This window comes from Cydia amplana, chromosome 5 (genome assembly GCF_948474715.1).
Source record: "Cydia amplana chromosome 5, ilCydAmpl1.1, whole genome shotgun sequence".
NCBI classification, from domain to species: Eukaryota; Metazoa; Arthropoda; class Insecta; order Lepidoptera; family Tortricidae; genus Cydia; species Cydia amplana.
The window spans coordinates 6,861,142-6,888,521 of NC_086073.1; the positions used below are offsets into that span (position 1 = coordinate 6,861,142).

General features: G+C 43.1%; 1 protein-coding gene across 1 annotated transcript; it reads right to left on the bottom strand.

The window, feature by feature from the left end:
• LOC134648010 (E3 ubiquitin-protein ligase lubel-like) lies at positions 1 to 27,165 on the bottom strand. Its single transcript, XM_063502444.1, has 23 exons — positions 26,849 to 27,165; positions 25,189 to 25,456; positions 23,631 to 23,779; positions 22,554 to 22,643; positions 22,120 to 22,467; positions 21,234 to 21,513; positions 20,470 to 20,730; positions 19,988 to 20,203; positions 19,102 to 19,505; positions 18,518 to 18,778; positions 17,973 to 18,146; positions 17,086 to 17,235; positions 15,198 to 15,401; positions 12,731 to 12,849; positions 9,037 to 11,992; positions 8,595 to 8,792; positions 7,879 to 8,106; positions 7,590 to 7,730; positions 7,063 to 7,214; positions 5,148 to 5,343; positions 4,487 to 4,629; positions 1,065 to 1,233; positions 1 to 114 (listed from the first exon to the last, which is right to left on the bottom strand). The coding sequence occupies exons 2-23, from the start codon at positions 25,430 to 25,432 to the stop codon at positions 85 to 87; spliced, it is 7,113 nt and encodes a 2,370-aa protein (XP_063358514.1). The 5' UTR covers positions 25,433 to 25,456; positions 26,849 to 27,165; the 3' UTR covers positions 1 to 84.
• Positions 27,166 to 27,380: the final 215 nt, after the last annotated feature.

Consider the following 27,380-nt stretch of genomic DNA (forward strand, 5'->3'; position numbering starts at 1 on the left):
ATTATCATTTCAAGACACTGGAATACATGTAGCTTCTTGTGATATTTCAATCTGTACGATGGTAGGCAGGTAGAGAAACGGCCATCAATCCAAGGGTATTTTCTCTTTCACGATCTAGAACAAAAGAAGAACAACTGTCAATATACTTATATGTACCCACACTGCGCAAACCCTAGTGCGCAAAACGTTCAAGCGGATAAACAAGACCAAGTGCGGGTAGTTCGAAAAACTCGCGCGGTTAGAAGATGCTGATGTCAACTTAAGCCAGTCTTCTCCGAGACCACGGGGACAACGCCGTCCTCGAAACGTCGGAGGTAAATCTTAAAAACTTAGATACACGATTAAGTCCCGTTGTACAATTTAATAATGTGTAAAAATCGTGAAAGTTTAAATCAGTGTTAGGTTAGGTTCGTTAGGTAGCTTCAGATGCCCGAAGGGCAAACCGCCCCGAAATAGGAGCTTCTAGTTAAGTTGTGAAGGAAATGTTTAAATTGTTCGATCCACTGGTGGAGCATATGAAGAGATGCAAGTATCACAGGATAACTCCAAATCTTCCAGACCAATGTTAAGTTTTTCTGTCTAAAGAGGAATTCCGTTTTCGTCCGAAAAAAACTGGAAAACCAGCCAGCTATAATTTATCCCGACGAAAAGGGAATCTGACAAATGTGCTGACAAACCGGTTTGCTCGGCCAATAAAACAACGGGATATTAAAAATGAACACAGCCCCTACCATGCACTCGCCCGAGTTGGCCCAACGTGGTTTCTTAGTAGGTATATTAAGATCTCTTTGACTTTATTATTCACATACACATACATTTACCTGGCGAGTGGTATATATGTCTAACTGACAGAAAACGTTCGTTTGAAGGGCCTAACCTCAGCACACATGCCAGCGTAGACGGGGTCCGTGTCCCACGGGCCGCGCTCGGGCAGCGGCAGCGCGCGGCGCCGCAGCTCCGCCACCAGCTCCGGCACGTCCATGATGGGGATCGGGTCCAGCGGCCGGCACAGCGCCGCCAGGTACTCCACGTAGTGCACCCTGTCAACAGTACGGCGGGGTTACCTCGACGAGGCCGCGGCGGTACAGGCCGTCGAGCGAGCCGTAGGGCCGCGGCGGCGGCCGCAGCGCCGCGCGCTTCACGAGCGTCTCCAGGTCGTCGACGCCGAGGATCGGCAGCGGGTCGATCTCGCGCCGCCGCACCAGCCGGCTCAGGTACTCCAGGTAGTGGTTCCTGCGGACGCGTTTCGTTACAACCAAGTCTCATAATAAGTACTACGACTCGGGTATCCTATTCCAAAATTCCTAAAGAGATTACCGAAATGCCCTCGTCTTTGGTCATAAAATTAGATTTCTAATATCTGGAAGGAAAATGTAATCTGTGATGTAAGATTAAAAGCTCCACATCCAAAATTGCATAACATCAAAATACTTAAATATCTGGCACGACAGGCACTCGTTCGCCCACATTCTTTATTATGACGCAAAATTAAAATGAAAATTTTCTATTCGAGTGTTTTTAAACAGACATAATTTGCCTTCAGAACCCTTGAATCCAAGATTAGGTATTTGGTTATCTCGCCAGTGGGAGTGGGACCGTACGGATAAAAGTTCTTCTAAAATTAAGGTTACAAGAATGTGAAAAGGTAACACTTGTAATTTTAATAATGAATCTATTACGTAATTATTAAGTCGTAACGAAACGCATCCGTATCAAGTGCAATGACACTTACACCGCTACCTGTGTCCTCGCCTTCTCTCTTTTCCAATACCAATTAGAGTGTAATCATTACCATTAGACATAACTGACATAAATTAACAGTCTGAGCTTATAATTGTTAATAGAAAGACTACGCTATGTTACACACAAAAAGAGAACATTTAAACGGTAAGAACGAATGCCTGCGTGCTTCATGTAGCTAATATGCACTACTTTTTCTTTTCAAAGTTAGGTAGGTGGGTATGATGAAATGACATGGAAGATACAAGTAGATGATTTTTAATTATATGATGATTATGAGTTTTAATTATTGGCAGGCGCTAAACAGCCGTTGCGATGAGTGATTGCACCCTTCTATACGCTCTCGTACTGTGCCAGCGGTCGCAGTTAATGTCCACCATGATTTAAGGGATTATTAGATCTAACATTTCGTCAGTCTGCTTCTTCTTGCTCCTAGGAAGAAATATAAGAAGCAACATATGGACGGAACAGTCGAACAGAGATATAATATCTCTGTTCCGTTTAACAGAAGGTGTCCTGAAAAAGGATAGACAACCCTGGGTAACAACAATAGATAATCTTATAGGTAGCAACACTTCGTGGACATCGTTCACTGCTGTTCTTGATACTTCAATTTTTTGTAACCTTGCGTTGCTTGCTCTCTATAGGTACCTAGTTCGTTTTTTTTAGCATTAGAAAGAAGGTAAGCGATCTTGACATGTCTTTTTATTTTAAATCACCATTGAAAAATAAGTGACACCAAATATGTTAGAATTGTAAATCATATACACCTACGATCTTTTACATTCTTTTGCTTCATAAGTAATAGAAATGTTTTTTTAAAAGCGGTTTTCAATAACAAAAAAAAAGAGACGTGGCAACCTTCTTTAGATTTTTTTTTATATAGCCTATATTGTGTCCCACTGCTGGGCAAAGGCCTCCCCTGTCTTTCGCCACTCGTCACGGCTTTGTGCATGTTCCCGCCAGTCGCCACAGAATGAGTCCAGGTCGTTTCGCCATCTCATTTTTGGTCTGCCTCTGCCTCGGGTGATCTGTGGTGCCCAGTCGGTCGCTATTTTGGCCCATCCGTCCGGGTGCATCCGACAGATATGTCCCGCCCAATCCTACTTGAGATTGGCGGCCTTCACACCCACATCTGCGATACTAGTTTTGGAGCGCAGCTCTGTGTTCCTTATCCGATCGGTTCTACGGATTTTAGATTCTAATGCTAAGAAAAACGGACTATAGTTAGAGATGAAGAGTTGAAATGGTCCTTCACCCCGGATAGTAGTGTAGTATGAAGCAGAGATGGGCATTAATCGATTAATTTTTTAGTTAACTAATCAATCGATTAAAAATATCAATCGTCATTTTTTAATCGCGATTAATTTAGTTGCGATTAAATTAGTTGTGAGAATGTACAACTAACAACTAAATTAGTTTTAGTATCAATCGACTAAATTTCACGGTTAAATCTATAGTAAAACTATGTCATCACTGGTTTTTGCATTTTTTATTTAACTTGCAATATGTAACTAAAAGTTGGTATGTATGTACATTGGAGGTACTCGTATGTTGTACCTGTGTTGGTTTGGGTAGAATCTTGCAGCTTTTTTTCGAAGTAGATACCTTCAACCGATTGAGCTAAAATTATGTATACACGTTTAATTTGAAATGCTTGAATGACAATGTAATATTATGGGCAATAATATAACGATATATGTGTAGTATATATCGTTATATTATGGATACAGGTAACGATAAATCGCGAAAAACTGCAATGTTTACAAGTCGCAAACAATAATGTAGATTGGTGCATTATAAATACTTAAGTTGTACACGATACTGAGTAAATCCTAGACAAAGAAATTATCAATATTCTGCTGTCGCTGTCAATAATAAAACTCTTTTTAGTGTCACGCGGCGACAAAACAATGGGACAATCCTACTTACCTGGAAGTTGTTTATTGCATTTTGAAGCAAGTGCCGACGCATTTTCTAAAAAAACTACGTTCTATTTATTGCATGAGACATCTGCATGTTGTTTATTATCTATGCGGTCTAATTTGTTTTCAACGTGTGGTCATTAAAAATATTTCAACCTCTTTGTAAAGAACTCTCAGCGTTAACTATTGTACATTTTCCTTGCGTCATTCTACATTCAAATATATCAATCAACATACATATTTTATTTATTAGGGCTATTGCCAATATATTGAAACGGTAGCAAATTGATCGATCAGGCTACTCGATGTACTCATACTTCATAAATTCATACTCATAGATGGTTTGAGGTCTCTAGGTCATATTATATTATATATTGAACATGTTGTCATGAATCATTTTAGATTCTAGGTGCTTATTACTTATTACGGAAATTTTAATACCCTTAGATAAGAGAAATTTTACACTCCATAAAAATGGTCAAAATATCGCAAGTAACACATGTGCTATTTCATTTTTATACATGCGTTAAGATGTCCGAATCTTCTGGCTGTCAACATAGCCATACCGAGGTTTTCCATTTAATTTGCTTCTAACATTAGTCGCGGAAAAAATAGTCTAACTAATTATTCGATTACAAAAATTAGTTGTCCGTAATAAATCGGCAACTAATTTAGTTGCAACTAAATTAGTTGCACTCTATACAACTACGATTGATCAGTCGTCGTTTTCAATCGTCAGTCGCAATTAATTCTTTTAGTCTTAATCGTTAATCGTTAGTCGATTACATTTTGCCCATCTCTGGTATGAAGGAGGTACATACTTGCAGAGTCCGGCGTGGTGGGGCGGCGCGTCGGCGTTGCAGGCGCCGTCCACGAGCCCGGCGGGCGTCTCGCGCTGCAGCTGCACCGGGCAGCGGGTCGGAGACCCCTCCGGCGCATCCACTTCGAATGTTACGTTGTTCATCTGTTACATTTTACTTTATTGTGACATTGTAATTTAATTGACAGAAAGTTAAAATGCCAAAATGATGTATGTACCGTAAACTCGGGTTACTTTGACCCAATGGAGGGTAACTTTGACCCACATGAAAACCTCTTTTAAAAGGGTCTAATAAAAACATAAAAACGTCAAAGGTTAGCTAAAACCAACCTCATGGCATTCCATAATTACTTATAGTGCAATAATATAACCGACGACGGAGTAAATCTCAATGGCCAAAGTTACCCTCCAGGGCTAAAGTAACCTGACTTTACGGTACCTCTAGTAGGTACAAAGGGTAATTGATTGTATAGTATAAGATGTGAAAGGTCTAAGAAAAGTAGGTGCTTACATTAGCCATCATATTCCATGTCACATAGGCAATAAGTACTATGTGATAGAGAATATGAGCTGCATATTGGGGTTATTGATGGGGTGGAGGGAGTTACGTGGTTTAATAATGAACCTTATGTAGTTGAGCATAAGGTCAATGGTCGCTTTACCTGCAATAGCGTCTGCAGATCATGCGGCTCCTTGTCGCGCAGGTAGAAGAGACAGTTTCTCGGGTGGTGCGCGTGCAGTCCTAGCCGCGCGCAGTATTCGCTGAGGCCGCAGCGCGCGCCCATAGTGAATGGTTTTCCGCAGCCGTAGCAGAACTCGTACTTGCATTGCGTGCATGTGAAGTGCATGCAGCCGCCTCTGCAATCAAATTAGATTCAATTTTAATAATGGTAGTGCTGAAATTGTTATCACCAAAATTCATTGACTATACTGTATAATGTAAAAGATGAAAATTCGTGTTTGGAATCCGCTGATTAGATGACACTTTACGGTCCGTATATTTGGACGATATTTAACCAGTGACCATGACACATATATATACAATGTGTTCCAAAATTCAACGATAAGCTGGCACCAGAAGATGGACCTGCTCATGACTACTCGAGAAAAAAAAAATAAAAAAAAATATCTCAATCCCACATCTCCAATTGAAATTCTAAGAACTTGTTACAAAAACCCCTTTTAAAAGTGATTACTTCAACATTTAAACATGTCGGTTCTTGTTTAGAATTTTTTTATTTTATTTTGTGCCTAGTTTTCCTAGAGTATTTTGGAATCTTGGTTAGTTGTGTCAACTTTCTAAAATACTTGCCATAGTAGTGCCAGTACTTTTTTTGTACACCACGATGAGCGAAAGTGGACTGAAAGTTAAAATTTTAGGGAAAAACTAACTTTGATTAATTTTGTGTAAATACTAGGATGTATTCTGGTATTTTTAAGGGTTGTGGTGGATAGCAGTGCTACTTAGGTTGCCGATACAAAAAAAAACAGAAATATTTGAAAAGTTGTAGACATGGTCGTTAAAAATAGAGTCTGTGCGGAAAGAAAAGAGTCTTCTCTTTCCTCACAGGGTCTACCATTAGGGGTGTCGATTTTCATTTTTTTTTGTAATTCCATAATAAATTGAGATATATTTTTTTTATTTTTTTTCCTCGAGTAGTCATGAGCAGGTCTAAGTGGCCTAAAGCCTAAGCTGGCATCATCTTATGGTTGAATTTTGGGACACGTTGTATATGGCACAGTACAGCTTCATCTATTTGAGTTGTCAAAGTCTCTCTCGCTCGGCGGGGGACGCACCTAGACAGCGAGTACTTGAAGTGGCAGCGCGGGCACTCGAGCCCATTCTCGCGGAGGTGCTGCTGCACGGCGGCGGCCGAGCGCTCGGGGTCGTTGTCCTCCAGCCATGCCACGCTGCTCGCTCAGGCCCTCACACTACACTAGTGACGCACCTAGACAGCGAGTACTTGAAGTGGCAGCGCGGGCACTCGAGCCCGTTCTCGCGGAGGTGCTGCTGCACGGCGGCGGCCGAGCGCTCGGGGTCGTTGTCCTCCAGCCACGCGGCGTACTGCTCGCAGCTCAGGCCCTCACACTACACTAGTGACGCACCTAGACAGCGAGTACTTGAAGTGGCAGCGCGGGCACTCGAGCCCGTTCTCGCGGAGGTGCTGCTGCACGGCGGCGGCCGAGCGCTCGGGGTCGTTGTCCTCCAGCCACGCGGCGTACTGCTCGCAGCTCAGGCCCTCACACTACACTAGTGACGCACCTAGACAGCGAGTACTTGAAGTGGCAGCGCGGGCACTCGAGCCCGTTCTCGCGGAGGTGCTGCTGCACGGCGACGGCCGAGCGCTCGGAGTCGTTGTCCTCCAGCCACGCGGCGTACTGCTCGCAGCTCAGGCCCTCACACTACACTAGTGACGCACCTAGACAGCGAGTACTTGAAGTGGCAGCGCGGGCACTCGAGCCCGTTCTCGCGGAGGTGCTGCTGCACGGCGACGGCCGAGCGCTCGGAGTCGTTGTCCTCCAGCCACGCGGCGTACTGCTCGCAGCTCAGGCCCTCACACTACACTAGTGACGCACCTAGACAGCGAGTACTTGAAGTGGCAGCGCGGGCACTCGAGCCCGTTCTCGCGGAGGTGCTGCTGCACGGCGGCGGCCGAGCGCTCGGGGTCGTTGTCCTCCAGCCACGCGGCGTACTGCTCGCAGCTCAGGCCCTCGTGATTCGTTGACCACTGGAACATGCGATAGTATCAGAAACACATCCACTGCTGTATAATGAGTAGTCTAGGTGATGTCCTCTGGGTGCTGATGATTGCGATAACCATTATGCTTCACATGGTTGACGGTAATAAGTTATTAAGATGCAGGTTAGCTTCGGCCAAATTTAAACCGGAAGAATTCTTTCATGTCATTCAAAATGTTCTGCAAGATTGGATTTAAAAAACTCGAGTTACTTACCGTTACCGGTTTTAATATATTTAATATGTCTGTATCTCACGGAAGTTTTGTTATCAAAACGGCAGGATTCTTTGATTTATTTTTATGCAGGATCTTTAAAACACAGATTGTTACAAATGTAGGTATATGGGGTAATTAGTAATCCTCACCGGTTTCCTGCAAGTGGCGCAGCTGACCGACCTACATTCGGGACACCGAACTTTCTTCTGCTTCGGATGCACGAAAAATCCCGACGAACACTCTACGCACCATCTGAAGTTCGGGTCTCTCGCTAGAGTCCGGTCTCGCAACTGGAATTAAATACTGTAATCCATAAATCTATATAGTGCGTTATTGTTTAGAATGTATTTAATCATAATCAATACAAGTAAATACATCTCACTTGCATTGATTGCCATAGATCATTCGTCTCTTTTGGACTTAGAGCTTTATCATTACCTTTCTCTGGAACAATTCGTGCACGTCTGCGTCCAACAGCACTTTGAGCAGTATGTCGAGGTGCGCGAAGTACTCGAGCCAGGCGTCCTCCTCCAGCGTCTCAAGCTCGGGCTCCTTGCAGTACGGGCACACGCAGTCCACCACGCTGCGCTCCGTCACTTGCACGGTGAAGTACAGGCGCGCGCACTCGCGGCAGCAGCGGTGGGTGCAGCGCAGCATTGAAACCATCTGGATATATCATATTACTAAAGAAACAAACATTTTAACATTTTGCTCAACAGTTTAATTTCTTATAAATAGTAACACAATTATACAGTATGTTCCTTAGGAACAGTTACCTCATTGACCTCCTACGCTAACGCCAGCAGCTTCCTCCATTGTTGATAGTCAGGCGGATGTCTTTCTTCCCCGGGTAACAAGACACATTTTTCTCATAGAATTCTGGCCTCCTCTTTACGTACAACTTGTCATGCGCGACAAATACGAACGTTTTCGAAAAAATACCATTGTAAAGGATTATTTATGCACTACATCTGCAGTGTGGTCGTCTGCATAGGTTTTTGGTTAGAATTTTGTGGCGTCAGAATATAGGTACCTATGCATGGACAATTGAGGATAATCTGTAAAAGCGAGTCTTTCAGGCCAACACTTGATGAGTTAAGCAGTGGCCAGTCCGAATCTTCACTATTAGCAGTGCCCGCTGCCAGCTCTCGTACCTGGTGCTCGGGCAGGCGGGAGGCGCACAGCTCGCAGTCCTGGTGCAGGTAGGCGAGCGCGGCGGGCAGGGACGCGCACTCGAGCGCGGCCAGCAGCGCGGCGGGCGCGTCGGCGCCGCGCGCCACCAGCTCCACCGCCAGCTGCGCCTGCTCCCAGCTCTCGGCCGCGCCTTCGGCCAGGAGCATGCGCGCTTGTCTCTGTGATTAAATGCACGGCCGTACTTTAATATCGTTGACACCGACACTGTTGCACCTTTGGATTGGGGGTCTAGCAAAGTGAACTTTTATATTTTAGATCTTTTATAAGAGACGCCTAGGGACCGCATAGTAGACATGGAAAAGGGATACAAATTTGATAAACCCTTTCTTTTACTGCAGGCAAAGGAAGAATGGTACAAAAAAAGTAAGTATATGGAAAAATATTACAAAAGTTAATGGTTACCTCAGGTGAGCCCTCCGGAAGCCGCACGTGTGCCAAGTCGATCAGCTGGCCCGAGACGCGACGCAAAGTGAGCGGCGGCGGCGGCGATGGCGGTCGTCGCTCCGGCTCCGGCTCTGGCTTGACCAAGAAATGCACTTGTGAATCGTCAGAATCACTCTCCGTCCATTCATCTTCAGTGCGACATGTTTCGCGGAAAAATGGCCGCTTCATTTCTTTTGAAGGCGTTTTTGGCGGAGACGGTTGTTTAAGTTGTTGTGATTGCGAAGGGGGTTGCGGAGCAGGCTTCTTCTTATTCAAAGTCGATGTTGACGGTTTAACCTCTATAGTATTTGCGGCTGGACGTGCCAGTGCTGGTGCTTTTCCAGTTTTTGGATTAAATAACCTTGATTGCAGTTGCTTCACATGGCCGCTGCTAATATTCCCAAAATGAGCTTTAGGGGGAACCGGTGCGGGGTTCTGTTTTATAGATGCTCGCCGTACAGGTACTTTGGAAACAAGTACCTTCGGAGCAATCTTGTTTATTTTTGGTTTGATGCTGGGTAAGATCTTAACAGGCTTTGGTATGTTGGACCTGGTGGGGGTATTCTTCTCATCTTTAAGAGGGCTTAATGATTTTTTATCTGGTGATGTACTAGATCTTGACTCTGGTTCTGCTTCAATGTTATGTATACTTATGCTCTCAGTCTGAGACGTGCTATTATCGATATCGTGGTTTATTTGCATTTCCTTTTCTTCATCCTCTTTATCTGTGTTTGCAATGTCAGATTGAGATAATTCAGAATTTTCTATTTCGTTCAAATTATTTTGAAGGGTATTTGTGATTACAATTAATTGTTCCACAATTTCATCAGTAGAGTTAATGTTATTCGGGGACGAAGAAGTTTTGCTATCCATTTCAATAGAACTATGTGCGTCATTAGCAATATGTTCTACGACTTGATTAATATTAGTGGCATTATCATCATTATCTTCTTCGGAGGATTCCTTTATGTTTAATTCTACGGTAGTTTCATTATCTGACATATCATAATGGGTTTCTAGTGGTTCATCTATGAATGGTAATTCTTCGATAGTTGCATTAATTATCGTTAATATATTTTCACTTACTGTTGCTACTGATGCGGGCACAGGGTTGAAAACCATTAGGTTTATGTCTTGTTTAATATAAGGCGGCTTTTCGATTTTTGGTATCATAGACTTTTGTCCAGAATTAGTTTTTTGCTTTTCCTGTACGACAGGTTGGTCCGTGCTAAGTTCTTCGTAAATCTCTTCAAAGGTGTTAACCGTAGCAAAATTGTTGTTGACGTCCTGGCGTGTTGGACGTATTTCTGTCTTTTCAGTTTTTGTTCCTAGCTGAATAGATACCGTATGTTCTTCTTGAAGGCTTCGTGCAATGGAATTTAGTATTTCAAAATTTGTTTGTTGTATGGCTTCGGTTTGTGCTTCTATATGATCCATTGCTTCTTCAAATTGGTCGTTTTCCTCAGAACTGGTTCTGTCTAAGACAGGAGTGCCTTTTTCGGTATTTTGCTGCATTTCTCCTTCTTCTTCATTGTCACTACTTGTATAATCTTTATTTTCTGTAGTTAAGTCCTCTGTTTCTCCATCGGATTCACTGTATGAAGATTCATGATCCGTTGACAAATCAGAGTCATTAGAACTATTATCTGCCTCACTATGTGATGAGTTTGAATCATCGAGAGAATTAATGTCTGAATTAATTTCGGCTTTCATTTGCTGGATAAGTTTTTGAGTATTATCTACGATATCGTTCAAGTTCTTTGATTTATCATTGTCTGTGAGAATATTGTCACGTTCTGTTGTGTTTGCGGGTGACTTCTTTGCTGTAACTAATTTATTTTTTGACTTTATTGTATGTTTAGCAGAAGTGTCGTTTCTACTCTCAAGATTTGATGGGGTAGTTTCAACATTGTTTATTATTTCTCTTTCAGTCTTTTCTTTACTAGCACTGGATACAGCTTCTTGCACTTTGTTATCCAATGCTACGTTTGAAATAATATCCCCAATGTTATCATTACTGGGCACAATCTTAATTGCATTGTCTTGCTCAGATGGCAGTAATGTTTCTGTAGATTTTAGAAATTCAGAATTATTATCATTCAATGTTACTATATTACTACTAGCATTCAAGTAACTTAAATTTAGACTATCACCAGCACCATCATTAGTAACGCTAGGTAAAGGGCTGTGCCTAGTTAATGCATTGTAAGCATTTATGAAATCATTTTCGGATTGGCCGAGGTCGAACGACTGTGGTTGTTCCCGTTTCGTATCTAAAGTAATGTTAGCATCCTTTTCATTTTTCACATTATTATTATCTGCTACGTGTCGTGGGTTAATATCTGCTACTGGTTTTGGTTTGTTATCAACGATAATATTAGCAATCGTTTTTATCTCTAAATTATTGCTATCTAATATTTGTTCTGGTTTATTATCTAAAATAGTATTAGCATCTTTGCTTTGTTCCAGATAATTGTTATCTGCTAGTAAACCTTTCAAAAGTAAATTGTCATTGATAGACGGGATCCCTGCTTGTATAAGTAACGCTTTTAATTTTTGAGCTATATCCTCAGTATCTATTGCGTCTACTTTCTCTTGCGTGTTTGGAATATTAGGAGCACTAATAGGTTTCTCTGCCTTTACCTTACTACTAGTCGGAATAGAAGCGACATTTGTTTGAGCTGTAGCGAAATCTGTCGGTACCGAACCAAAATCTGTCGGAGCTGAAGCAAAATCTGGTGGAATCAATGCGAAATCTATCGGAACCGAAGCAATATTATTTCCTAAATTGTCCAGCTTATTGTGAACGGGTAAACCCCAAATATCTCTGTCGAGATCCATGTCAAACAGGCTCGGAGTTTGAGCCGGGAGTGGCAAGTACATCCAGTCATCATCTTGAAATGTTTTCGGTGTCGGCTCTTCGAATTCATCTGAACTTTCGTCTGCTGAAACGGAAACATGCATCAATAAAAAAACTGTAAGTATCGGTGTGTTAAGCTAAATTTTTCCAGGAGTGAGAATTGAGTGATACATTTTTTTATCTACAGCAAAAAAGTTTAAATCGAGCCCCCTATTTCGTGGCGACTGTATTGTCAAACGTCAACTATTGTCGACCATGTTACGGCATAATGTACGGCGCTGTACACTTCTTCATCAGCTGTCAAATTCGAAGCACGATTTTTTATTTAGCTGTACGTAACTTACCGTGTAGCCGCGAAAAAGGTCGGGAATTATTTAGCGAGCGATCTGTACATGACACCATCTGACACTGACTATTAGTCACGACACTGCAAAGATGGTTGAGAAAACCGGCCAAGTGCGAGTCGGACTCGCGCACGGAGGGTTCCGCACCGTCAACAAAAACAAACAAGCAAAAAAACGGTCACCCATCCAAGTACTGACCCCTCCCGACGTTGCTTAACTTCGGTCAAAAATCACGTTTGTTGTATGGGAGCCCCACTTAAATCTTTATTTTATTCTGTTTTTAGTATTTGTTGTTATAGCGGCAACAGAAATACATCATCTGTGAAAATTTCAACTGTCTAGCTATCACGGTTCGTGAGATACAGCCTGGTGACAGACGGACGGACGGACGGACGGACGGACAGCGGAGTCTTAGTAATAGGGTCCCGTTTTTACCCTTTGGGTACGGAACCCTAAAAAAGGGAATAACTTGCCGCGCACTAGTCGGTGGGCGGTCGGCGGCGGCGCGGCGTCCACGTCGGCGCCGGCCGGGGAGCCCCACACGCGCCCGCGCAGCCGCCGCTCCTCACCGACGCTGCCCTCCTGCAACTACGTTCTATTACAAATTTACTAAGATACATTTTAGATGACAGATGTGGTACCTAGAAGCAATCGAAGCAAGCCGCGACGACGTTGGTGCACATTTACATAGGTACATGTCTGGATTGTATCAAACAAAAAAAGGAGAATTGTAATATTTTCTGCACTCGTTTGGTTGAAGTGTAAGTACCTATAAAACTAGCGTCGCTTACGAACGCTTCTCTTTTAATATTCTGTGTCTTAGGAAGCCGAGTTGACTACTATTAGACCTAAAATCGAAGTATTGAGAGGTTTTCAAAGTGTTGCGTGCGTAAGCGACATTCATGTGGACTGCTACTTTAACAGAGTGTAACGTTTTCGTAGATAAAGATGTAATAAGTAGATATGTGTAACATGGAGCTCAACGATAAAGTACATTATTTTTAAAATAATATACGAACAAAGCCCAAACTAGATGCAAAACAAACAAAGCGCACAACATTCTATGTATAGCTATAGATTTTATTTATGGAATAGATAAGACAGGCACAGTGGGAAGAGGATTCTGAAATCCGCATACGAGAGCAAGGACGACATTTCTGATGTGCAACTTCAGTATGATGGCGGGTCAATGTGTAAGTGTAAGGCTCGAGTAGACGCTCGAGTCGGGCGTGCAGCGGGGCGGGGCGTGCGGCGTGCATGTTAAACAAATGCAAGCGTATAGGAGCGGCCTTAGTGCACGCTGCTCAAATCACTTGTGAGCCCGACGCCACGCTGCACGCCCCGCCGAACGCTTCGCTTTGAGCGTCCACTCAGGCCTTACACTAAAGCGGTATCAGTCAATTAGCCAAACGCTATAGTGGAGTCAAAACCATCGTGCCGGCGGGGCCATAAATCTCCGGGCCGGCCACGTGCCCTTTTCTACCTGCTTGTAGGGATGCGTGCCGCAACCTTCGCACATTATCGATGGATTTATTTATAATAATAAGGTTGTATTTAAGTGTAATATGAATGTAGAAGAAAATTTCGTAACAAAGGTTTATTTTTATATTTAGGTAGACAAAATAAATTATAAAATATATAAAAACATACACAATAAACATAATAATAATCTATAACTACTGTCACATTGTTAGGTACATAATACTCGTAATTACCCTAATAGGTACACTAATTATATTGCAACAGTAACAAAATGCCATGATATTAATGACTGCTATTTATAATTAACCATTTAGATATCACTAAAACCTAACGAGGTATAGTTATTTGTACAACAAGTGATCAAAGTTTGATATTTCTTCGAGTGCTTATTTTGAGTCCCGTGCAAGCGAAAGATTCTATAATAGATTCACGAGCGTAGCGAGTGAATCTAATTTAGAATCTTGAGCGTAGTAAGGGACTCAAAAGCGCACGAGATGTAAATAACTTTGATCTCGTGTAGTACACAACATTTTTCACCTCAGCACAGTGAGAACATACCTATTAGACAACTTGAAAAATGTAATCCTTGTTCATCACTTAATACCTGCACTCATGTTTTCTTAAGATATACAAACAATTAAGTTTAATTACCGCAATGGAACACAAAAACAAAACGTAATAATAAATTCCATTAAAATAATATAGAAATAACAAACATTAACTGACACTTCAAACTTTTTTTTGTAAAAAAAATCTTTGTAAGATACGGTCCGAATTGCGGATACGTACTATTTGTCAACTGTGGTAGAAATTCTTAAAAGTAAAATAATTAATTTTGCGTGATGATCTGTGTATTTTTTGAGTTCGTTATTTTAATTGTACAATAAAATACCTAAAATATAGTATTTTATCAGTTTTTATCAAATCTTAATCTTTATTTTTATTTATTAATTATTAAGAATTCATACTCGTACGTGGTTTGGAACGATGCGGTCTGAAGTTTTTCGGGGGTCTATTATAAACCGTGAATATACTGTTGAATGTCGTTTTAACTTTTTTTTGTCTGTTTCTTTTTGCTAACAGTGTGAAAGGGACAGAGATAATAGAACCCAAGTATTTCGAAGTTTTATTAGACCCCGCATGTTGAAATGACATTTGACTATAAAGGTCACTTGAATGTCATTTTGTCTCACTCAGTGAGCAAAATCGTATTTTGCTCACTGTTTTTAAGAATCAAAGTACCCTTGTTCGAGCTGCTGAGGTGAAAAATATATTTATTTATAGATAATGGAATCGATTTTACTTATAATTACCATGCACATGCATAGTACTTTTCATAGAACAAGCGTGATTCATCGATAAGAAATATCGACTTTAGCCGCATCCTTGCTGACAGCTCGTTTTATTGCCCGGCCGGCACGTTGGTTTTGACTCCACTGTAGTCGGAGACGTACCTGTCGGCGGTGGCGCTCGACGCACTCGGTGACGGCGGGCCACATGGCGGCGCGGTGGCGCGCCAGCGCGGCGCGCGCCTCCAGCTCGGACACGGCGGCGCCGGGGGCCAGGCGCGCCGCCGCCGCCTGCACGCCCGCCACCAGGCTCGGCCAGCGCGAGCGCAGCCACGCCAGCGGCGCGGCGGGGCTCTGCGCCAGCGCCGCCTGTGCATACAAATACAACTCATACCTGGGCGTTTTTTTAGGGTTCCGTAGCCAAATGGCAAAAAACGGAACCCTTATAGATTCGTCATGTCTGTCTGTCTGTCCGTCCGTATGTCACAGCCACTTTTCTCCGAAACTATAAGAACTATACTGTTGAAACTTGGTAAGTAGATGTATTCTGTGAACCGCATTAAGATTTTCATAAAAATATATGATGTACATTACCATGTAAACTTCCACCGAAAATTGGTTTGAACGAGATCTAGTAAGTAGTTTTTTAATTATACGTCATAAATCGCCTAAATACGGAACCCTTCATGGGCGAGTCCGACTCGCACTTGGCCGCTTTTTTTTAAGTTGTCCCCTACACTTTTTTTTCAAATTTGGAATTTTTTATGTTATATCTACTCAGAATCACGAGCACTTTCTATCCTAATAGGAGAAAAAAAAGTGTCCCAAAATTTCCATACATTTTTCGGTCTTTCCATTCCGCGACCGCCATACAAAGTGTATGAAAAATGGTGACGGAATGGAAATAAAAACCTCAGGACACTTTTTTTCTCCTATTAGGATAGAAAGAGCTCGTGATTCTGAGTAGAAATAACATAAAAAATCCCAAATTTGAAAAAAAAGTGTAGGGGATAACTTTAAAAAAAAAACGCCCACGGTCTACACGAATAAGTGTGTACATCCTAACGCCATTCAATATCAATCCGTAATAAACTTGATACTCACTAAATCGAATAACTTGGGGCAGGCGTGGCTCACTCCGCGATTTCGTCGCGTCGCAACAAGTACCTAAAAGTACATCCGTCCCACACCAATTTTGGTGGTGAGCCATGCCGCGCGTGGCGCTTGCGCCACCTAGCGGTCATATTCTGTCCTAATCGTAACAGACGCGTTTTGTTAGAGTGGATCGTCTGTACCTAGTACTATTATTTATTCTGTGCCTGGGGTATTATTTAACACACTACGACGGTAAACATGATATGTCATATGTTTGATAGTGATATTACTTACTTACGTATTAACAAAAAGTTACAGTCTGGCATAAAACCAAGGATGTTGCGAATATCCGCATCCGCAACCGCGGAACTTCCGCATTATTTTTAACATCCGCATCTGCATCCGCATTCGCATAAAATCGATGCGGATTTAATGCGGATGCGGATGTGGAACAGGTCGGTACAGGAACGTCTTAGCATCGGCGTAAGTGCTAGACTGCTAGGTAATTTAGTCATTAGCCAAAAAAACCTATTAGAAATTAGCAGTCAAGCGTGAGTGGGACTTAATGTACGGAACCCTTGGAACGCGAGTGAGCCTTTAAAAATCCGCATCCGCATCCGCGGATGTCAAAAAATCGGCATCCGCAACATCCCTGCATAAAACAGCGTAATGCTCCACCGTAATGAAGACCGCAGGGGTTAGGTCGGATCATAGACTAGGAATCCTCTAGACGGAGTTTAAAGCAATTATTTCATGAAACCGATGCTGCCAAAAATACGGGGGTGCGGGGGGACGAGGTGAGCGAATCCCGTGCCGTGATTGGTCCGTTCAAATACACGGACCAATCACGGCACTGGATTGACTCGAAGATGGAGTAAAACTACCGTGTAAGTGGCAGAGGGGGTAGCGTTACTATGCTCAGTCTAGAGGATGTCTTGTCTGTGAGTCGGATACTCGCCTGCACCTCCGCCGCGCTGAAGCCGAGCCGCTCGGCCTCGTCCATGAGCCGCGCCAGCTCCAGCCCGCGCTCCGCCTCCCGCGCCGCGCCCGCGCCCAGACCCTCCATCGACAGCGTGCGGTTGTACGCCAGCGGCTCAGGGGACGCCGCCTGTTGATAATAGGGATGATGACACATGTTGAATTTTATAACAAAATCTAGTAAAATAGATAGAAATGAGCAATTTATCACAATAATGTGGATATTAAAATAAAATACGGAAATGTTACAAAAATACAGGACCTGAAAGTTTCAAAATTTAAGTTTTTTTTTTAACTTCCAAAAACGATAAAAGTAAGGGTACCATTCGATTCCTTACATTTTATAAAAAAAAATATTATACAGCAACTATATACATAAACGCAATATTTCACGGACAAAAACGCAATTTTCTTCTTTTTGTCCATACAGTTCATACTACAAGATGGGATCTCAGGGATCTCTTGACGTTCACTTGTCCTTTTGTTCAGAGCGTTTCGCGAGTAAAGTGCGACTGTCAGACTTTGACTATAATTTCTGACTTTTGTATTGCTTTAATGCAACGGATCCCATATAGATATTTGATCCTAAAAACAAACCCGATCGATTGATACCATAAATGAAAAATAGTCATGTAGCCTATTGACTTTTAGTGGGGTTTTCGTGTGGACGAGCACCCTTGAGTCCGGGAAAGGGCGAGTTTTGTGTGTAGTTATTTAATCGTATCGTATGTATGGCTGTAATTAATATGAGTCGCCTAATATACTAATAACCAAATTACAGAGCAATATAGCGTATAGCCCACAGAGCTGCGTCTTCACTGTGTACTCCAGTCAGAAGTTTCAAGCTGTAAAATATCAGAGCATCACCTCGGAGCCGTAGAAGCTGGAGCGGCGCTGCGGGCGCTGCGGGCGCAGGTCGAGGTGCGAGGCGCGGCGCGTGAGGCGGCGGCCCGCGTCGCTGTCGCCCGTCGCCGTCGCGCTGCTGTCGCGCGGCGAGCGCCACTCCCAGCGGCCCCGAGTGCGCACGCTGCGCTCGCTCTCCTGAACGTATTTCAAATCATAAATACTAAAAAAAAAAACTAAAAAGTGAAACCGACTTCAAAAAGGATAGAATAAAATTTCATCCTTTTCTTTCTGAGGTAGCATACTTAGACACAAAATATAAGGGCCAATTGATAAACTCCTTTTTTTGAAATCGGTTAAAAATACACGAGAGTGCGTAAACCAAATTTGTTAATAGAAAATAATGTAAGGGCGAAGGGTCAACACATTTTTTCCCTGGTTGCGGTATTACCGAACCGTTGTACATATACCTATGTACACATATGCCATACCTGGCATTTTATGTATATGTAGGTACTAGGTAAATTGATTATTTAGCAAAATATTCGTAGAAAGTAGAAATAACGAACCCGCGTGTCACTGGATAGCGAATGCCTGCTGTGCGAGCGTTCGCGGCGAGCTTCGTCACGGACCCGCCGACGGGAGCGCGACCGCGGCACCGACGGAGCACGTTCCCGCTCTCGCTCGCGTTCCTTTTCCCGCTCGCGTTCCTTTTCTCGCTCGCGTTCCTTTTCCCGCTCGCGTTCCTTTTCTCGCTCGCGTTCCTTCTCTCGCTCGCGTTCCTTTTCTCGTACACGCTCACGCTCCCATGGTGTTGGTACTTCATACGTCTGAAAAACGAAAATAATATTGACTGTGTAGATTGTAAATTGTAACCAAACTTGTCAGAGTTGAAAAAGTTACGTATCGGATTTTACATGAGTACTTCCAAGGTCTTCTTGAAATAGACAAATTTAAAAAGAGTTTAATTTTTTATGTGCAGAAAAATACCGGTGTCACTGTGACTTGGTATTTTTGGGACATCCGTAAGGTACGTACAGGTAGACTATCTGCGGAAAGAGAAGAGTCGTGGAATGTAATAGGGCCCAATACATTCCACGACTCTTCTCTTTCCGAACAGACTCTACGTATTCCTTATTACTGTGTGAATTACCTGAGTTGAAATACTTTGTGGTGGTGGCGATGTACCCGTATTGGAAACTCTCGACCGACTGAACGGTGACCGGCCGCGGTTCTCAACGCTTCCCCGAGGCGGGGAAGTGCCAGCGGACTTTTTTTGGTTCGTACTCTCTCGTGGCGGTGATGGACCAACAGACACGCTATGCCGCGCTTGTTCACTTCCATTATAAGTTGGTCTGCCATTGACTTCCCTATTCCGAACTTCCTTGGGCGGCGATGGCCCCACGGCCATGTCGTGTCGCCGAGGCTGGTCGTTCACGTCCCGCACCGGCGTGACGAGTCGGCTTGTTGGTTGCCTGTTGTTTTCCCTCGGCGGGGATGGGCCGCAACCGGTAGAAGACTTCTCTTTTTTCGACTGGACTTTGGGTACCTCGCCATCTGAAATACAAAATTTAGGGTTTAAAATATTTTCTTAGTAATCCATTGTCAAATATATTTGCCTCGAGGTACAATGCTCACTAGGCGCCTTTAGATAATGCCTTTAGAGAAACTATTTTCGGATCGACGTGCCCGGAGCTTATTCGCGAAATAATAACACCGAAACAATACAAAAAACGGATACAAAATGTGCTATAAGATATGTCACAGAAAAAATAAACACGTAAATAGGTTCTCGCTAAAGCTTTGGTTTCCTCCGAAAGCGGTGCCGTCATATAGCGGCCGTCTCCATACAAATACTACGACATCCATATTTAGCCGTATTATTTAGTATGGAGACGGCCGCTATATGACGGCACCGCTATCCTAGGAAAACCGATCTTAACACTGGTCGGCGTGCGGCAACACACCGCACACACGCGCACGCCCAGTTCGTTCACGAACGTGCAATGCTCGCACGGTTACTAAACTGTTTCACTAACTGTGTTTCTGGCGAGTGGCACTTGACCCAGCCGGGTCGGAGATGTGTAGGTTCGCCACGGCGTCGGCGGCGCCGTTGGCCACGACCTTGGGCGCCGTGGTCGGCGTGCGGCAACACACCGCGCACACGCGCTCGCCCGGCTCGTTCACGAACGTGCAGTGCTCGCACTGCCACGACGACTCCGGCGGCGGTGGTGCCGGCCCTAAACTGTCTTCTTCTGCCTGTAGCAAATAATATATGTACCTACCTTAGTCATTTTATAGAAACTTCAAGCTGAATTAGTATACTTATATTATGCTTATGATAATATTCTGGACGTGGGTAAAGCTATGGAAATTTGGAAAAATGCGTTCGGGACAGTCAATTATTCCATTTATCCTAAATTTCTAAGCATAGGTTAAATGTGTACCGTTATTGAACTACACTTTTATGTCACATTTTCTATCACGTCGTTTAGGTAAATAAAGCATTTCAAAAGTCAACTTACTTCGGGCTGAATTGTAGCTACCCGCACCGGACTTTGGACTTTAGGCTGAGGTATTTTTCTAGCAGAAGTTAGCGGTTTCGGCGGGTCGCGATGGTCGCTCTGCTCGCTCTCGGAATCTGCGTCGCTGGACGGCAGCGGCGGCGGCGAGGGCGTGCGGTGCTTGGTGCGGCGCGACGCGCGCGAGCGCACGCTCATGGCGGGCGACGCGGCGCGAGACCCGGCGCGGGACGCCGCGCGGGACATTGCGCGGCTGTCGGCTGGAAATTACGAAACCAATTTTTTTTTAAGAATTAGGTAAGATTTAATCTTCGCTAGATGGCGGACAAACATTAAAGGTCCTCCTAGCCTAGTCGATTGTGATGTGACGCATGCCTATAGTTTGTTTTTTTTTTGCATTAGAAATAAGGTGAACAATCTTGACGTGTCTTTTAATTGAAAAACACATTTTAAAAATAAGTTACGGCAAATATGTAACAATTATGAATCTAATACGATCATTTATATTCTTCTGCTTTCATAAGTAGGTAATAGTTTTTGATTTTTAAAAAGCGTTTTTCACATGTCAAAATCGCTTACCTTTTTGCAAGTTCTTTCTAATGCCAAAAAAACCGAACTATACAAAGCAGGAGGTTCCCGGTTGGAATTCCGATAAGGGCATTCTCATGTGTCTTCATCACGAATATTTTCGTTCCTAAATTATGGATGTTATCTATGTTATATAGTGGAGTGGTGTGGGGAGTGATACTCAAACTCGACGTACCTCTGCGGTAAGGTTGAGGCGTCATCATCGAATGCATATGAGCATGCGGATGCACCTGGTGCGGCGGGCAGCACTGCCAGCCCCACGGGCCGGGGTCGAGGCTGGCGCAGCTGCCGTAGCGCCACGGCGCGCCGGCGCAGTGCGCGCAGCCCGGACACGGCGGCGCTGGCTGGCCCAGCTCCAGGACCGACGCGCCGCGCCGCATAGGCCGGCCCCAGCTCTGAGCCTGAGGTAGCATCTCGGGCCCGTCCCATGGTTCATGCATCATTGCCTGTTGAACCTGTTGAAACATTTTAGAGTCGTTTAACAACATACTGTGGATCAATAACTGTGGATCTTGGTTATTTTAATAAAGAACTTTATTATTATTATTAACAATGTCTTCCCAAAACAAAAGATCGTGATATTTCCTAACAACGGCCTCCATGTTCTTTCACCCAATGTACGCACCTACAATGGGTCTCATCTTAGACGAAATTCCATTATGTAGTAGATCAGAGGGGTATTCGACTAGCAACGTTTGACGTACCGTGTTGAACTCTCGATGAATCCACAGACATAAAATTGTTCATCTAATTTTATGGATGAATCCAAGATGAATCAGTGGATGAATCGGAACAATCCTGTGTCAAAATTTGACATTAGCACAGTTAGGTGACAACCAAACCAAACCATTATAAACCTTAAGTAGTAATAAAACAAAGATGATTTTTGTTGAATTATTGGTTGTACCAAATGATATTATTCGCAGTTGATGAACATGCGATTCAATCAACTGTTGAATCGAATTGGACGCGTAACTCGAATAGCGAATAGGGACCCTGATGCGAGTTTTTAGACGTTATGCTGGTTTTGCAATAATGAAAGATAAAGTATATTAGGATACCATGTTCGTCGGCACGTTATAAGGCGGCAGGGCGGGTCTGGGCCGCCCCCACGTCTGCGGCGCATGACCCATCGTGTTGTTGTGGTACGGCATGGCGTGCGGCGCGGGAGCGGCAGCTTGACACTGACTCGTCGGCAAATAAGGCATGCTGCCGACATGAGCGGGAGGCGCCGGCGGCAATATCTTGCTCAGGTGCGGAGGTATGGGCTGCGGGACACCGTGATTGCTTAAAGGTCGTGCCGGTGCTTTATTTTGTGCCGTCATAGTGTTGATGGATCCGAGCGTAGCTCTACGTGGCTGCTCTTGTACGGGAGGTCTAGGACTAGCACTCGATCGGTCTCCAATTATCTATAAAACAATATATGTTTTTTTTTAACAAATAATTTCAAGTAAATTACAGCAATGTTCGGCATGAGTTTGATGGCTTAGTTTACCTTGTGCCGTCGAGGCGGTGGCACTGGAGCGGTAGTTTTAGGCGGCAGCGGCGGACGCTGCTCTTCGCGTAACTGCGTCACGGACAGAGCCTGGTACAATAAAATAAATTTGAGAAAGAGCGAAAGTGTCGGGGGACACAGAAACGATGACCTAACTTTTTGTAGCCATACAGCCGAGTGCGCTACTAAGGAGGAGTGAACGGTTATGGTTATGGACTCCGATTTCGGCACTTAGCCCGACAGTATCGCCCCCATATGTCTATTTACGAAATAATAACATATTTTTTTCTATCTTCGATTTTTCTTCGATATCAAATATCGCTACGATAGTTACGTGTGTAGCCGGCAATAGCCGTTTTTTGGTTCAGGTATACGGTATACGTTCGTAAGAGTCAAGTCAGCCGGGTATCTCTTGCGACTTGGGACTTGCCAGCTAGGTAATTATGCTAGTGTCGAAGGTACGATACCTACAAGTCCTGCGACAGATTGACCGCGGAGGTGAAGTACCTACCTAACGAAAGTTTCTAATAATTTGATTATTGGCCCTTCGCCAAACTTGTATAGTATTTGTAGCACTTGCCTAGCAGGCGAACACTTTGCGTACCTTTACCCCGGCTGCCAATGTTATATTAGTCATCCATATAAATAATTCATAATAAACATCATAATTAAAATTAAACACAACGCGTCCTGTCATTCGCAAATATGTATAATACAGTGACTTGTTATTCGTGCGATGTTGTTTGGTTGCTAATACACTAGATTGTAGAAATAAGGAGCCGAACTAGAACTTTCAACATTTTGTCTCGTTTTGATATTTGTTTTGTTGAGGAACTGGCTCGTATTGGGGATTTTCGTGTCGTATGAGGGTGGGTACCCACGAAATTTGTTTGTATGTAGGTATGTAGATTTGATGTACATACAGCTGCTCTGCCATGTGACGGCAAAAAAACAGCGTAGCGTAGGTATCCACTTATATAGATAGGAAATATGTATTAAGCATTAAGATATATACGCTGTTTTGCCGTAACTAATAGGCAGGGCTGCAAAAGTGGGTATGGGTGGGGTTCGCTCTACCTGTCTCTGGTGGTGCCTGCGTTTGGGATGGCGATGGTACATGTCGTCGCAGGACGCGCAGAGAGCGCGGCGCCCGCACTCGGCGCAGCGCACGCGCGCGCCGCCGCCGCCGCACAGCCCGCATGACGCGCCGGCATCCACTGGATGACCTGAACAATAATAGCAATCCAATCGTTTGTTATTTATTATTCATAAGTTTTTGTACAAAAATATTTCCATTAACCCTTTTATACCCTGTCAAACACAAAAGCTGTCACGCTGATGACGCCACGTCACCGAAGTGTCAAAACTGAAATTGAAAATGCATACCGTAAAATGGGGTGAGTAGGGTTCGCGGGGAGAGTTGGGTTATGAATGGGGAGAAAAGGGATGAAAGGGGGGAGAGATGGGATTTTAAGGCTACTGCTACAAAAATAATGTATTCCAATTTAAAATGGAGCTATAGTAATACTCATAATAAAAAAAAATCGATCCAGTAATCTTCCAAAATCACCTTTGTATGAAATCCCATCTCACCCCAATTACGAGGGACTACGGGGTGAGGTGGGATTTCCTGTTTATCGTCAAAGTTATGAAATGGAACTACCCAAAATAAAAAAATAAATAAATTATAAACGTCCGGAACACTTATTATATACACCATTCAGTTTGCATATATGTAAAAATAAAATGTTATCGAGGTTTGAATGTCAGTTTTGCCCCTACTCACCCCATGTAAAAATAAAATGTTATCGAGGTTTGAATGTCAGTTTTCCCCTACTCACCCCATTTTCCGGTATGCACGTAGGTTGCTCTGTGGTCTGTGACCGATTAATCGGTCTTTGGCATTGCAGATATATCGGTCATTGGCGTCCAAAAGGTTAAAACACATAAGTAATTATATGGAGTAGAATGGTAATAATTTATGAAAATATGTAACTAAATGCGCCAAGAAGCTAAGAATGATTTTTATATATGTAAATTGATTTCTGATTGCTCTATATCCTTCTCTTGTACCTACAATAAAGATTAAATAAATAAGATACGATTAATTGAATATCGAGAATCATAGGCCAAATACAAATGTGCTACAAAGATAACAGATCATTTATCTTTGAACGCAGTTACTTACCGTCCTGTAACTAGGTTTATGGGGCTGAAAGCGTCAGCGCAAAAGTTGTTGAACCCACATAAAATCTGGCGCTAACGCAATGCGAGTATCAAGTTTTGTTTCTAATAGTTTCGCATATCCGGTGCAATTACGTTACGAGTACCTAGTTATGTAAATACCTCGTGTTTGTTTTTTCAACATCGCCTCTTAAATTAATTGGTTTAGGCGGAGTATGTTAGGAGGTCACATTCTGAGTACGTCACTTTCTGAGAACGCCACTTTTCAAATTAATTTGCTGACAGTTTAATTCGATTTTTACCTTAAATTTACTCGCATTGCTTCCACCTACTGCTTCTTCGTGAAATGACAATGAGTATAATGAATTAATGACACTAGATACCTACAGCTAGTTAAAATATTCGACGAAATATTTCACAAGATGATAGAGAAACCCTCAATAATGAATACCTGTCGGCGGTCTCGGAGGCGTAGGTGGTGGCTGCAGCTTGGCGTTGACATATTCCTCGGCAGGGAACTCCACCACCTCGTAGTCCGGCTCCGGCTTGGCGAGGGGCGCGCGCTGCGCAGGCGCAGCCTGGCGTGCGAACTGTGGCGTGTTCGGCACTTGGCGAGACTGCGGTGTGCTCGGCGTCTGGCGGGCAAACTGTGGCGTCCCCGGCGCCGGGCGCGGGAACTGCGGAGTTCCCACCATAGCACGACCCCGGCCTTTTAACATCTGTTTCGCACAAGGGATTTTCAAATTGTGAATTAAAAAGCGTGAAAAAAGGAAATAATGGAGCAGTTTATTTCTAATATATAAATGTCTAGGAGGCCTTAGGAGGAGCTTTGCTCGGAAAATATATAAAAACTCAAAAATGCGCGTTTTCCCAGAGATAAGACCTAGCTAGATCGATTTTTCGCCTCCGAAATCCCCCATATAGTAAAAATTTCATCGAAATCGTTAGAGCGGTTTCCGAGATCCCCGAAATATTATATAAATAAATAAACAAGAATTGCTAGTTTAAAGGTATTAGATAGATAGATTAGATAGATAGATTAGATTACATAAAACTTGGACATACATACTTAAGTTTGGTTTGGTGACAAGGTACGAAATGGGTCATAAATTAATACTTTCGACCGTACATAATAAATATTTGCCTATCAATCTTTCTGCTTTGCTTTCAAGTTGATTAAGTCCGTCTTTTGTACTAGAAGGTTTTCTTTTGTGCAATGGATATTTAAATACATACCTACATAACATAAATAATAGAGCCCTTCTGACTAGTTTTCACCCACTACTTTTTGGAAGTAAAAGTTATGTTCGTTTTTATGTTACTTTATACAACTAACTAGGTTTCTAGACTTATTTAATTTTAGTTCTTAATAATATTTGTGTTATTAGGTTAATGGGCCTAGCACACGTACCAACATCAGCTAGTAATCGGTGTTTCTACTACCTATTCTGAGACCTATTCTACTCAAACACGCAAGTATGAAATGTTTCTTAAAAATAGCATAAACTGATTTCTAGATAAACTCACTTATTTCTCCTTAAAACTGGTTTACCTACACTAGCTAGTCTTATTTATCTTTTACTCAAGAACTATAGACTATTGAAAACAGACTATAAGTTATAGATGATTTCAGCACTGGTGTGCAACAATAAATAAACGAGAATGCCGACGACGGCGCCGGCGCACCCGGTTTGTGCGTGTACACAGCTATTGTGCATTATAATATGTTTAATCTACCATAATCTAAGTGAAATAGATGAGTTTTATGAACAGGCCTGTAAAAATACCTCCGTATTTTACCCCACTACATTAGGTACCTACAAATATTTTTCTACTAGTTTGACTATTTATGCAAAGAAGGGTAGGTCACGTCTTACATATATGATATAATATGTAAAATTGATTATTGTACATAATATTAGATTACTTATTATTTAGAAAATAGACGCCAGCTGTGACCGGGATAGTGCGAGCAACGACACTCAGCGACCCGTTCCGATTTCGCTTCTCACATCCCAAAATATCGTTTATAAATTGGGTCTATGTAAAACTTCCCGAATAACGATAAATTTGCAATTCAAATTAAAATGTGTTTATATTTATGTTCGTACCTTAGTTTTGAGTTAATCCTGGAGGTTAAAACTTAAAACACTGGAGAGAACATATTCACTTTCTGGACACGTAGCGAGCTTTTCGCACACATGGTTGTAGGTATGTAACACTTATGCAACCGTGCAGTTCGGGAGCGAGCCGGGGCGGGGAAATGCACCCACGGGCTCCGGAGACGGTGGAGAGCCGCCGGTAACTGCTAATCGTGCACCCTATCCGGACGAAATTGACAGCGCGAAGACGCACGCGCCGCTATTTCGGGCCGCGGCCGCGTTGCCCCGATTCCACTAAAATTACGACGCGCAGCTATTTCCGCACTCAGTGCGCTCTGGATCGCGACTCTACCTTGCGAAATGGTTTTTCATCAACGGCTCGGCTAGACGACATTGTATCAACATTAGTAACGTGGTTTACCGTGCATTGTTTTGGTTATTGGTTTAGATAATTGACGATTTACCTAATATACCTATTGAGGATAATGATTAATGAAATCACATTATAATAACACAAATAATCCATTATATGTTACGCGGC